General features: G+C 35.3%; 1 protein-coding gene across 1 annotated transcript; it reads left to right on the forward strand.

Moving 5' to 3' along the window:
- Nucleotides 1–309: 309 nt before the first annotated feature.
- Nucleotides 310–12,379, forward strand: LOC122042395 (protein IRON-RELATED TRANSCRIPTION FACTOR 3-like). Its single transcript, XM_042602498.1, has 5 exons — nucleotides 310–469; nucleotides 870–951; nucleotides 5,998–6,116; nucleotides 6,753–6,880; nucleotides 11,735–12,379. Exons 2-5 carry the CDS (start codon nucleotides 890–892, stop codon nucleotides 12,143–12,145), a joined length of 720 nt encoding a protein of 239 aa, XP_042458432.1. The 5' UTR covers nucleotides 310–469; nucleotides 870–889; the 3' UTR covers nucleotides 12,146–12,379.
- The last annotated feature ends 2,100 nt before the right edge of the window (nucleotides 12,380–14,479 follow it).

Consider the following 14,479-nt stretch of genomic DNA (forward strand, 5'->3'; position numbering starts at 1 on the left):
GGAGTAGGATGAATTTAAGACCCCACAAAACAGGCCTTTGGCAGTGTAACTGAATGGGTACGAATACTTCAAGTGTGGCAGGAAGACCACGTGTACACCTTTTGCATCCTTCTGAATTCTTCTCCTACAAGAAGCGTACCTACAGCCTATCATCTGCGTCAATTTGAATCTGATAAATTATTGGTTGAAGAGGTGGGGCCAAATCATACGGATGTGAGTGGCAGGTATAGTTGCGGGTAATTTTGTAATTCTCGCTTAAGAACCTCCATTGGAGGGGCCACGGGAGCCGGACAACCACGTGGAGGCCTACGTATTGAGAGCTCAAGCCGATGGAGAGTCGAGTGCTCGCCACACGCAGCACGCACGCTCTCTCTCTCTCGGTTTTATCTTGTTCTTATCTCCCTCTCCGCTCGTATTTTCTGCTGTTCGTGGCGTCAGGCTCGATTCTTCTTCTTAGGGTTCGGCGAAGGTAACTTCCCTTCCGCAGAACTTTCTTTCTGTTCTTAGTTTTTGATTTCATTTTTGGTCGATCCCTTGCGCGATCTGGTTTATTTTGGGTGGCATATGTCCTTGGGATTAGAGATCGGTGGAGGACTGATCTCCATGCTTCTTATCTATACTTTTATCAACAGCTTTAAAATTTGATGATTTGTTCGTTTGAATCGGTTCTGAATCTGCCAGGGAGAAATCCATGTTTTGCCCCTTCTTTCTCGCAGCAAACTAAGCATGAAATAAAAAGATCAAAGATTTTTCTCAGAAAAAAATTTGTAAAAATTAGTTTTTCCTATGTTTCTTTTCTTGGTGATTAATCTTGGTAAGTTTAGCAGTAGAAATCAAGTTCTAACCAAAGAGCTATATCTCACTTGCAGACCTCCTAATTAACGCAATCATGGTAATGGAGTCTCCTATAGCAAACGGCACAAATGCTGGACCTGGGCAATCCCCCAGCAGGTAGATGGTAGATAGGATTAAGTAGTGATTGTTTATTTTTTATTTTTTTAATTTTCAGTTTGAACTATAAAGGGTTTGTTATTATTAAAATACTAATGTGCCTAATCATGTCGTTTCCTGCATTCTGATAGTGTGGATACTGCTGTGCAGTGCTTAATTTGTTATCAAAGTATATGAACATTGCTTAATTTGTTATCAAAGTATATGAACATTCCTGCAAATAGCTGTTGGAAAGTTCTCCGAGGTGTGATGTGTCTTAATCATGTTGTTTCTTCATTCTGATTAGCGTGAAATACTACTGCACAGTCCTTAATTTGCTATTAAATTATGTGAACATTCCTGCAAATAACTGCTGGAAAGTTCTCCAAGGTGTCTGAAAAACAGTGATGAAGAGATGCCCAATGCCTACTATTCTGTGAAGTATTTCAGTTCTTAAAACATGAAAAATGAAACAAATAGAGATTACCATTCTGAGTCAACTAGTAATGAAGTCGAAATAAACATCGCCATGTGGACTTACCAATCTATTGCCTCCGACATTAAATAACTTAACTTGTAAGTTTTTTCACAGCATATGTATCCGAAAATTTTTCTCTAGTAGGCATTTTGCAAGAATGGTGCAAACTCCAAGCACAATTGGCATAACAATCAATGACTTGACTAATATATGATTATGAGTTGAGGGGGTAAATTGTTGGGATTGTTGTAGTGGCAAAGCTTTACTGGCACAAAAAAATAGTTTATTTTAAATTTTCCAGTTTGCTTTTTCCTTGTGATGTTAGATTAATCCAAAATAAAATAATAAAATGAAACCTATTTATTCATGCCTTTGTGGAAGTCACGTAAAACTTGTCCAACCACAACTAATCCATGTGGCTTCTAGATGTTGTTGTAGCACAGAGGTGTTATCATCTGAGAGGACGAAGGAGGATGATAGGTGAGGAAGCCGTCAGAAGGTGGTGGCCACGATGTATAAGTGAGAGGAGGGTGGCTAGGGGTTGTGTCGTTACATCTTTACAATTCATTATGATCTAAATCTATGCCTCTTATTTAGTCTATAGTTTTCAACCATGTTTTAATTTGTGCCATCTGTTTAGATCTAGCTAATTAAAAGGCTAGATAACATAGAAATTAATTTCTAATTTATATCGACAAATGACTAAACAAAAATTAATTAATTTTAAAATTATAATACTTTTAAAATTTTACAGCTCTTGTTAAACAATTTTCAAAAGTGTTTCTTCTCTAAATTAATTTTTACCTATTATAAAGTTAGTTTGAGTTTTTTAAAATTCTAAATTGAAATTTAATTAACCCTTTAACTAATTTTAAATGTTCACTCTAATTTTAATTTACAAATTATTTTTGATTTTGCAATTTTACATTCTAAATTTAATTAACTTAATTAGGTCTTCTATTCCATTTGAATTCTCTATTAATTAGTCAAACTAGTTTACTCTAAATTATTTGATAATTAATTTGGAGAATTAACTTTAAATTATCCACATGTTCACCTCAAGCTATATATCTCATGTTAAGAGCTTGAGCTTTATGTGTATTACTTTATATTTTCTTAGAGATAGTGTACCTAAGCGATCAACTTCTTTTATCCCTCATGAAGATTCCTCTTTATTAATTTATGTACATAAGTCTTACCTTTAATAAGGTATCAAGACTATCTTTTGTTCTACAAGTTGGGGAGACTATCCACTATTTTGTAAATTGTGGGTTTCACGAAAACTCTTGTATCACAGTTGCAATGTAATTTAGTCCCTTATAATTTTATATCTTATAATCCACCTTTAGACATTGGATTAGTTTTAGTTCTAATAGGCCACATTCAAGTGGTATTATTATAATCTCACTCAAAGGAACACCATCTTGAGGATCCTTCTTAACTAATTTCTATTGTGCATAGATTTATCTAAGTCGTCATCGATAGAATTGATTATATGATATACCCTCCTAGTTACAAGGAGTTATAATTCCTATGTTGATTACTTACTCACCTTCATAAAGCAATGAGCTCTACTGCTAGTGTATGTGCATTTTTTTTAAGGGATCAACCCACAAGAGTTAAAGCATGTTGATCACTTATTTTGAGATAACGATAATCTCAAGTCTAAGGATTAATTACACCTGTCTTTCATCAGACCACTATAAATACTAGGTAATGTACAAAATGAGTTCTTATGGTGAGTCATTTCCACTGTACTATTCTTTAACAATCCTATCTATGTATTTAACTAGAAATCATTGTGTCTATGGATGTGAGATCACGTATTGCTGTCAGATAAGAAACATAATATGTAGTAGTTATTTTGTGAAGGTGATGTTTAATCTCAATTAATCTCAATATCAATATGACCAAAGGTCAATCAACAGCATCACTTCTTGTTTTAGAATGGTTTCACATCTTACTTGACTGTCATTGAAGTGACAATAATATTAATACCTTTTATTACTATGATGGGCAAAGGGTCTATGTGTAAATATATAAGGGTAAAGAGCCTATTTATAATATTTTTTATTTTTGATATGACACATCTATAAAAGTAGAGGGGTACTAAGAGATCCTATAAGGAACAATTTTTTCCCTCAACATGGTATTAGAGTTAGCTCTCCCTCACCCTTATTCCATCCCAACATCACTATATAATTAGTCTCTTTGGCGCCAAAGATCTTGACGACTTCTCCTCCCTATGTGACTCCTTCAACGCACCTGTCTATATCCTCCACGTCGAAGCTCCTGGACGCCCATGAGGGCTAAGCTTGTTCATGTGCCCAAGCTGAAGCTCCTTTGCGCATATGTCGTCTGCATTGAAGCTCCCACATGCTTGTCTACATTGTTGATGCTAAATCTTCTAGGTGCATGCATCCCCTATTTTTGTTGCCTTTTCCAGCTGTTGATCACATGTCTATCTGCATGTTTGTGCTGTGCCCTTTTGCGTCATCTGTGCTGAATCTCACATTGATGTGTCTTCTGGCATTGTTGGTCTTTTCCAATAGCCAACACTATGGTAAAGTCCCCTCTTGCTCGTGAGAGCCAACTTTAGCACTTCTTTGGTTTAACAAGGTCCTTCCCTAGATCTTTCCTCAAGTTATCCTTGAAGCTGAAGACCCAACTCCTTAGCAGGACCTTCTCAAATTCTTCATTTGGCCAATCTATTTCCAAAACATTCTGGGATCAATCATCACCTTTCATCTCTTAAAATGTCAGATACTTGAGAAGGTCAAAGAGATCATTCTAATGGTCAAGTTCAGTCTAGTTCAACTTGTTTATTTCAACAAATGAGTACTTATGGCTCCTTTAGTTCCAGGTTTTTGTTGGTGCTTCATTTGAGCTATTCAACTCATCTGCTTATGGAGTTATCTGCACTTATTGTATGCCTGTACTTATTTTACGCCTCCCTAGACCCTTGATTCGCGAGCATTTAAGCATATGTCTGGTAACATATTCTTTTTCTTTGCTTTCACACTACTCACACATTTTAATAGTATCTTGATAGTCATTGATTCTTACTCATCGGATAAAGACATTGGAGATATTTCCTTTTCACCTATGTTATATCTGTATTTGATAACTTATACCCTTGAGTTTTTGTTGAGCTTATTATTTAACAGTAAACTTACTAGATCATTAAATTGTTCTATTAACTTTGATGTTACTTCCATTTCTATTTAGGATTTGAGGACAAGTAAGGTAAAATTGGCATCAGGCACGAGTCTCATGAGTTGTATGAGTTGCATGGCTTTATTGTCTTCATCTCTCTTAGCTACACCTTCACCTTTTCAGATTCACAACCGTCTTAGTCACCCCTCTCTCCTAATCTTGAAGAAGATGGTTCCTAATTTATCTAATCTTTAAGCCCTTAAATGTGAATCATGTTAGTTAGATAAAGACACCAGGAACTCATTCCCTTGTGTTTAAAAAATTGTTTATGCATCATTTTCTTTAGTTTATTCCATGGTTTAAAATTTCTGACAATATCTGGTTTATGACTTAGAACAATACAGTTTCAGTATCGTATCGTGCTATGCCAATATGGTTTTGGTACTTTTTTAAATATAAAATATATCAATTAAAAAAATATTATTATAACATTTGATTACTATAAATACTTACTATTAGGTTAAACTAATATTTTAAAATTTTGGATTAAGTAAAAATTAATTTAGGATTAACTAAAGTCTAGATATTATGATTAGGATCAAGTAGATTTAAATTAAATTGAATTTAATTTATTTTAATCAGGAGGAAATTTTTTTCTTATGTATTTAAGGAGGAAAGAAATAAAAAATATTTAAAAATAGTTTTTTTTTCATGTGTTTCAGGATGAAAGAAATAAAAAAAGCTAAAATATGGGGAAGAATGAGAAAGAATTAAGAGGTGAAAGAATTAACTATTAAAAAAATTAACAGTTAAAAAAATTGAAAAAAACTCAGTGGCCTAAAAAAAATAACTATTAAAAAACATAAAGAACAATTTTTTAAATTAAAAAAAAACTTCAGCTTTGCGTGACTGTCACAGTCTTGTGCGAGGCCTATGCGTGGCCGGCGGCCTAAAAAAGATTTAAATATTAAAAGACAAAGAAAATTTTTTAAATTGAAAAAAAAAACTCGGCCTCATGTGAGGTGTTAGCACAGCCGTGGGGCTTTGCGCGAGGGGTCTGTGAGGCCTCATCGAGGTCTCGGGTCCATCGCACGATAGTGCCATGTCCTACCTACCACTAGCCATTTCCCTAACATTTGATGAAGTAATACAAACTTAGATTAATCTTTGCCCGAATATAATATAGACAAATTTTCAGATAGGATGTTTATAGTACATGCGTTTTGGCTTTAAGTTGGTTTATAATTTTAGGTTAATGTTTCTTAGAGATGTAATGGGAAAAGATATAGAATATTCCTGGAAGTTCTCTTCTGACCATTTCATGATAACTTGCTTTTTTTTTTCCTGATATTTTGTAAACAAACAAGGGTAGAATTTTTTTTTAATTATATATTTTTTGTTTTCCAATCTTAAAAAAAAAAATTCTTGTGTAGTTCAATTCCAACCAAAAGGAACTTGAAGAAAGTTTCAAAGAAAGAAAACAAGTCCTTGAGAGAGAAGAAGAAGCGTGATTACTTGAATGAGCTATTTATGGACCTGGCTCAGGCACTTGGTAAGTCTGATGGTGTCTAAACATGCTTCTACAATTCAGATAGCAACACCACTTTTGAAAAATCTGCTTGATTTGGCTGATGGCAATTGCTTTCCTTGGATCCTTGAATTGTTTGAAAAACTGAGACTTTCTTTTTTGTCACCAAGCTACATTCAAATTACTGTAATACCATTCCTTTTTCAAAAATTCATTTGAAAACACTAAAAATATATGAAATAATGAGAAACTAGGAAGGTAAAGGCTGCATTACTTGTATGAGCATTACTTTTGCCATTGTTAACTGGATGAAAAACTAACTAGTGAGACCAGCATGATATGTGACTCAAATGAGTACACTAGGAAATCATGCATCTAGGCCCCTATCAAAACCATGCACCTATTATATGCACCCTTGCACAAATAAAAATACTACATTTTAGTTTTTATTCTGCTTTACACTTGTTGCATGGTATGACGTTGTTAGTTCTAGACAGCTCTAATGTGTCTTTGTGAGAGAACTCTTACTAGGAAGGAATTGATGTGTACCACAATTAGGAATTTAGGCTGTTTGAGCTTGTTAATATTTTTTTTCCCACTCCATTTCAATTTCCTATGTGTTTTTATAAGTTTATGCTGAAGAATTCACTTACTTTTCAGAACCAACACGGCTGAATAATGGAAAAGCCTATATATTGGTTGAAACAACTCGAGTGTTGCGGGATCTTGTTGCTCAAGTTGAAGCCCTTAGAAAGGAAAATTCTGCTTTGGTCAATGAATCTCAATATGTAAGTCCATATGAACCGTTAATCACAGATTCAACTGAAAGATCATTTCCATGGCAAAATTTTCCCTAAATCTAGTGGCATGAACATCAGAAATTTCAATATTCTTTTAGGTTGCACTAACCCTTTTTGAAATGATACTGTTGGCATGTCTACAATCCTCTAGTTAAAGGTTTTATAATTCAAAAGATTGTATCTTTAAAGGAATAATATTTTCATAAACACCCGTGACTAAATTTTAATTCTAAGACATCTTCTGAAGCTATAACATAGATAGCAATTGACGTCCAGTTTGCTACACAAAATAGTGTCTCATATTCTAAAAAGAGTAGGGCATAATATTCACATAGCTAGTGAGAGCTTTGATGATTTGGCACTAAGGGCGATAATTTAATTTATGTTTCAAAAGGGTGTATTGTTAAAGGAATAGTATTTTCTTATGCTTGTGAAGATGGGAAAAAAACTTACGAATTGCAAATTAGATTGATTAATTGGAGTATTAGATTAATGGAATCATTTTATTAGGTTTTGATTAAGCCTATATAGATTATCTTATTTATAGCTAAGAGTTGATTGAAATTATTAACCTAAGTTTAAGTTTAATTAACCTAAACCTAAAGTTTCTTCTGCATCCACCCGTTTGCCCGCGATGTCCCCATCGCAACCCGTGCGCTCGTAGAGTTGTGACATGGGTGTGGCGTCCCTATCAAGACCCGACGCTCACGACGTCCCCACCACAACTTGTGCACCAACTGCATCCTAGCCGTGAGCAGTGTGCCTGCCGCAACCCGTACGACTACAGTGTCCCCGCTGCGGCCCGCCGCGTCTTCGTCATGTCCCTGCCGTGGCCCACCGTGGCCCGCGCGACTGCCGTGGCTAGTGTTGCTGGTGTCGAGCGGGTGCTGATGCCGGGCGGTGGCAGAATGATAAATTTCACCCATTTCACTTAGCACGGAACTAAATTTTAAATCATGCTTCTACTTCAACTGTAAAGCAAAAGGGAGGAGAGAAAGATACATTTATGAATTGAAATTTTTGACTCCATACCATGGCCTAGGAGATTTACTGCCCTTCTCTCTCTCCCTCTTTAAACTAATGCAAACTCAATTTAAATGGGATGGATGTCTATGAATACCCAATTATTAAGTACCCATTGCCTTGATTTGAAATTTTAAATGTCAGCTAGTATCAATAACCTTTCATATGTTACCGATGTTGGTTTCGTCAATATATATCGTGTTGTGCGGACACTTGATATGTGCTAAGATGGTTCAAGTAATGTTTATTGATTTAACTTGTTTGTCCAAAATTCTAATTGAATTGATTATTAAATCTATATAGTTTATTTTTCAAGTAAACAAGCGGAAGAAGATTAAATGATGAATCAACAACTTCCCCATTCCAATTGCAATCTCCATATATTCTTCTCTCACCCCATCCACTGCCCGACGCGACCCAAGATCATACATGCCTCCATTGAATAAGTACACTACCTTGTACCTTTTTCCATCACTGCATTATTATTCTAATCTTCTACGTTTATATACGCCACATGTGATAATGATGTGTATTTTTTATATTCTGGATATATAGTTTGATATATAGAGAAAAAACTATGAAGTATAATCCTTATCCCAATGCTGACGTTAATAGAAAACTACTAAGTTATATACTTAAATTTCACAACTGACTGCCATGATCTAATATATATTTCCATGGACTAGAAACTATGAATCAACAAAACCTAAAAGACTAAAGCTTCAAATTCATGGCTTTGTTTAATTTCATGTCATCCACCAGCATCACGTGCTCAAAACATGACACCAATTTTTCATAAATAATTAAGGAAATTAATAACACTTGTTTTCCATGGGAAGGAGTGAAAATTGCAATTTTGCACCAACGATACCAATTGAACTAGACTCCTCAGTTTATTGTGAAGTACACGGCAAATGGTGTGTGATGGTGTGAAATGCTTCACAAATCTATGTATATTGACTTGGCTCTCGATAATCTTAAAGGGAGGTCATTGTATCGAAAGCTTGGGTCTTATTTTCTGATACCAAACTAGTGAGATCAATATTACTTCTACCTTCATTTTGACCATAAATCATTTGACTAGAGATCGGTGGATAGTCGCATGACACCTTTCATAAGTCTTTGGGTTCCATGAGAGTATAGTCACAAACTTAAAGGAATTGATAAAAGGTCAGCACCAAGAGTGGAGTTTGCTTCTTAATTTAAGTCAACATGGGGAACTTACTAGATTCAGGCATAGCAAGGAAGAGCTATTTCTTAAAAATGTGGAACCACCACATTAACGACCCCCCTACAACGACCCCACGTCATATGGGTTAAAATTGTGGCAAGCGCATTGTGGGGCCTCTGCAGATGGTGAAACCCTGTGATCAACACCTGGATTGAGAGCTCTTTCTTGGTGGCATGAGTGGTAGTACACAATCGTGATTTGTCTAGTTGGTTTTGTTAGCAAACAAGACCTCACCGGCTAACTAGCTATGTAGAGGCATCCTTTCGTGGCCAGCTTCTTTGAGGGACTATGGTCGTATAGAGTCTATATGGAAGTTTGAGGCAATAAGAGGTCTATGGTGCCCTTAGATGTCCTAGGTCACACATGCGCTATACTAATGCATTCAATGTCTATTCTCTTGGTCGACATACTTGGGTAATCTTAATAAATGTCATCATGATGGGGATGGATCATTGCAAAATAAAGTTTTAAGGTTCTTTATCATTTAGGGTTTTAGAGTTGGAGTGAAAATATGGATGGAAGTGGAAGGATGAAAAGTTAAGTTCTGAATGACTTGCAAATAGAAAATTCACCTACTCTTGTGACGATTTATCAAGGTCACAATAAAACATTAGGTAGCAGAAAATAACAAAAGCATAAACACAAGCATTTTATAGTGACATAGACTTTTAACATGGTTCAGCATTCGTCAGGCTCCTATTCCACAACTTGCGATCCTTCGGTGGATCACTTCAAGAATTAGCTATAGCGTCTCCTTCACAGCAACACTGAAGGTGAAGAAATCTCTTAAAAGTGTCAAAGATAGCACAAAGAGGGTTACAACAAAAATTCTAGGCTTAAAAAAAAACGCAAAATAAGAGAGTATTAATGTGAAAAGTATTTTGTTATTGTTTCTGATTTGTGGCCTCTTGAATCTTTAAAATTATATGTTCCTTGAAACAAATCTTTGACTTGATCTTGTTGAGTTGGCGCCATTAATTGACTGCTTTGACCAATTCTAGCAGGTCATAACTATTTCTTTCGACGTCTGTTTCATCTAAATTTTACCGGTCGATTGGCCATACTTACCAACCATCTAGACCTTCATCTGTCCATTCGTCTCCAGAGAGCTTCCCTCTTGTTCGTGTTTGAGTCAACTACCCGGTCTACTCAACCATCACTCAACTGAAGGACTCCTTCAGTTAATTGTTATGTTGACCATGATCAATTTAATGACCGAGCCCGCCTAAGTTGAGAACTACCATTGTCCTATGTGTACACATCACTCATCTTGCAACTCCCATGAATTCTTACCATGCCTTGAGGTCTTCTTCCATCAAGCTATCGTTCCACAGATGTACCAAATCTTGGCTCACTCCACATACTATCCTTTACCTTCGCTTATGTAATTCATCTCCTCGGTAGTAACACTCTGATGTTCCTCGTCATTCGGCCTTTCATATGTCCCATACCATCTTTTACCATGGACCCCAAGCCATCGAGCACCTTGGTCATGCCATGCCATGCCAATTCTCCAAGTCTCCATGTCTTTTTGTCTAAGTGTAATTTGTAAGATTAAATTCTGTGTAACTCTTTGATGATTTAGTTTGAAAATTAGCGATCAATTCAAAAATTCTTCAATTTTTTTAAAAAAATTATATATTTTTAATTTCTAATAGTTGTTAACTGATTATTAAGATTGTTATAGTTATAATTTTAAGACAAATTGTTTTTTATTGACAGACTTTTGGATAATCTCATCTTATTTTGACTCTATAAAAGAAGTTAGAATTTCATGTATTAGATCAGCTTTTACTTGGTAATATATTATTTCGATGAGTTGAATTAAGATATTCAAGCATATATGGTACAATATTTTTGTGCTGCATCAGGTCTTCTTCTTAACGTGAACAAAGGAAAGCTTCCAAACTAATCCTCCATTCTTCTAGGTTAAGGGTGTGTTGGGAAGAAAAGAATAAACTTCATTCATCCTTTGTATCTTCCATTCTCCCTTTATTTTCTGTCCAATCTTTCCATAGTATTTTAAAGCCTCCAAGTAAATAAAACATTGTGAATAGGTGTGTAAGAAAGGCTGAGATGTGGTGTGGAAAGGCTGTGGTTCACCTATTTTTACATCAAACCTGTGGAATTTTGCTTCCAAGAGGGATTGAAAATCCGAATCCTAGAAAAGAAATTGTTTTTATATGGATTACGATAGAGCAATCGAATTGGATGGAAAGGTGAAGTGTCTGCGGAATACATGTATGTATGGTTCTTAGCTAATGATGATTAACCATTGTGAGATAGAACTATTAACTCGATGATATAACATAACTAATTGAAGTTTCACTTACATGACATTTCTTAAACAATAGCTACTAACTCAGAACATCATCGTTTCAATCTTCACACTTAAGATTTTTTTTTTCGGCCCTTGAATTGTTATGAGAAAGGAAGAAAAAGAAAATTTTGTAAACATCCCTTTAACATTCATTTGTTCTACTATTTTATTTTTGGATCACTTAAGATAACATAAGATTTTTTTACTGTAACATACTTCATGGATAATGTATACTTTCTAATAGGCATTTTGGCTTGAACTGGATTAGGTGAGGGTGGAGAAGAACGAGCTACAAGATGAGAAGAAAGCTCTGAGAGTGGAGGTGGAGCGACTCCAAAGCGAGTTAAATGAGATGCAGTCTAATTCTATGGGAGAGTGGGGCAACAAGTTAGACTTGGCGCCTTCAATGCCAGTGCAGACTCAGCAACAGCCTTCTCTCCCCCTCTACGACATTGTGGTTCAACAAGATTTCAATTCCCTTCCGGATGCTGGATGTTCCCCAACCTCAGCAAAGGCACCCACATCAGTGAGTAGACCGCATGCTAGATACCCGACACCCTTGGATGCTTGGCCACTTGAGCTCCTCTCGAGAAACCAACGAGAAGCACATGAAGCTCAGCAAATCAAATGCACGAGCAGAAGCGGCGCGTCTACTATCAGTGGAGAAGGCATGCCATGAAAGTGATCCATACTGAAGACGTAATGGATGACTACTTTCTTTTGCTTGTAGTTGAATCTTGCTTTGGTAGGCTCCAGTTTTTTCATTATGTGATTCAAAATGCTCTTTAGCTTGCATTAGAACTTGTGTAATGCTGCCTTTTAAAATCCAATCGAGCATCTTCTGCAAGCATATAGGAGAAGCATCTTTGTGTAACTTAATCCAATTTATTGGTTTATTGTTAGTTCATCCCCAGTCCCAGACCCAGTAAGAAAATTTGTCATTTCTTTTGCTGTCATTTATTAGATTTGCATGGTCCAATGTGTATGTTCTTATGTTGATTGGATTGAATAGATGATTGGACCACTTAACTTGCCCTATCTGATAGGTTTCTTGGTAAGCTTGGAACAATGACCCACTCGTCTTGCCTAGCTTGATCCCATGATTGGCAAGTTTGACTCAGTGTCCCACTTATCCGATCTTGACTCCATTAGTTCGTCTAGCCCGTTTGCCTTCGATCGTGCTAACCAAACTGTCCAAATTGACAAATTCATTGCAGACTTGCTCACGTCTATCAAGTATGTTTGGACCATTCAACTTGTCTTATGTACCTAGCTCAGATTTTAGCTCACTGGATCACTTTACTCAACTAGATCACTTACTCCATCTAGTCCAATTGGCTCGATTGACCCAACTAGACCACATGGTCTGCTTAGTCTAACTCGCTTAATCAATTAAAGTCGGTGCTCAAACTTTAGCTTTAGGTCTAAATGATAGGGCTTAATTCTTTGAGTTTAGAGACTACAAGCCTTGATTATAACTTTAGAATCAAGAGTCGAGTATTATTAAACAAGATCGATGTTATGAGTGGATATATTTTACTAAGAATAGAACATTTAATATCGCAAAGTAGAGGAGCCAAAGTGATGGATTAGTAGACTCTCTTATCCATTTGGCTTTTAGTTTTTTAAAATATCTTTTTCAAGTAAAAAATGGAAAGGATAAAAAATTTAAAAATGTTCGTTCATCCTCTCTATAATTTGTATTTGATTTTGGAGTTGTAGAAAATAATTAATTTCTTTTTAATAAATTTTGACAACAGAATTAACAAAATAATAATGTGAAATTTGTTAGTATTTTTTTAGTTTATTATTTAACAAGAATAATTATTTTATCTCTGTCAACCATAGATACTATCAAAATAATAACAAGAGCTCCCCTCCCTCTGCATTTAAAAAGTCTCATCATATTTTTCATACTGTAAGTATCTTAATTCTAGCACTGTTATAATAAGATCCTGCAGTAACGACTATTACAATTTGAAGCAATTGACTGCTATTTAAGATGATTTTGAATATTTTTAAATTTAAGTAAATTTTGATCCAATTGATAATTTTTTTTATATTAAAACTATTCTATTTATAATATTTTTGATAAGTTGAACTGATTTATATTTTGGTAGTAGCTACATTGTAGTTGCTAGTGTTAGAATAAAAATATTTTCAGAATGATAAATTACTAATGTGTCGTTTAAAATTTTTAAAAGTAAAGACGTCTAATAATTAAGGGCACTTTGCCCTAAAAATAATCAAAACATAGCCAAAAAGAATGGGGAAAAAAAATTAAGATTATTATATTTTGTAAAATGAGTTCATATTGAATAGGATGAGCATCTACTCATTGACTTCCATAATACAACTAAACTAATACACAAAATAAACTGATGCATTAGATCAACTCTTTCTACCAAGATTTATTTTCCATGCAAAGTGTTTTTATTTTTTCCTTCTAACAAACACAACACAACCCAACCATGTTCCATGTACTGATGTACCTCAACCTACATTCTTCTGATTTCAGATCTCTAAAGACAACGTGAATCTGTCACCAAGCATGTCCAACACTTCTGACTAGTTCTTTCTGGTATAATGGATGATTCCATAGCGTCAGTGGCCAATGCCCTCTCCACATTTATAAATGTGAGTTTGTGAATGGCCCTGTCAATCAAAGCCATGTCGATCCACCTTGGTACTGCCGTTACCACACGATATATAGGAGCCAAGTTAAGGTTGACTTGACTTGTAATGCTGAGCTTGCTCCTAATTCCACCATACCAAGATAGATCAGCTACCTTTTCACTCTTCTTATAGCTCAAAATTTCATTTGTGCACCACCCACATCTTTTGCCTAGGGCAATAGTGAGATTTCATCAACTTTCAAATGATATTTCTCTTTGTATTTTTGGGCTTGTTTACTCTAAAGAAAACAAAAATAGAGGGATGAATGAGATAAACAAATATGCATGCCCTAAGTATATAAGCTTCAATTCACAAATACAAGGTTTGCTCGGAGTGG

The sequence above is a fragment of the Zingiber officinale genome, chromosome 2A (assembly GCF_018446385.1).
Source record: "Zingiber officinale cultivar Zhangliang chromosome 2A, Zo_v1.1, whole genome shotgun sequence".
Taxonomy (NCBI): Eukaryota; Viridiplantae; Streptophyta; class Magnoliopsida; order Zingiberales; family Zingiberaceae; genus Zingiber; species Zingiber officinale.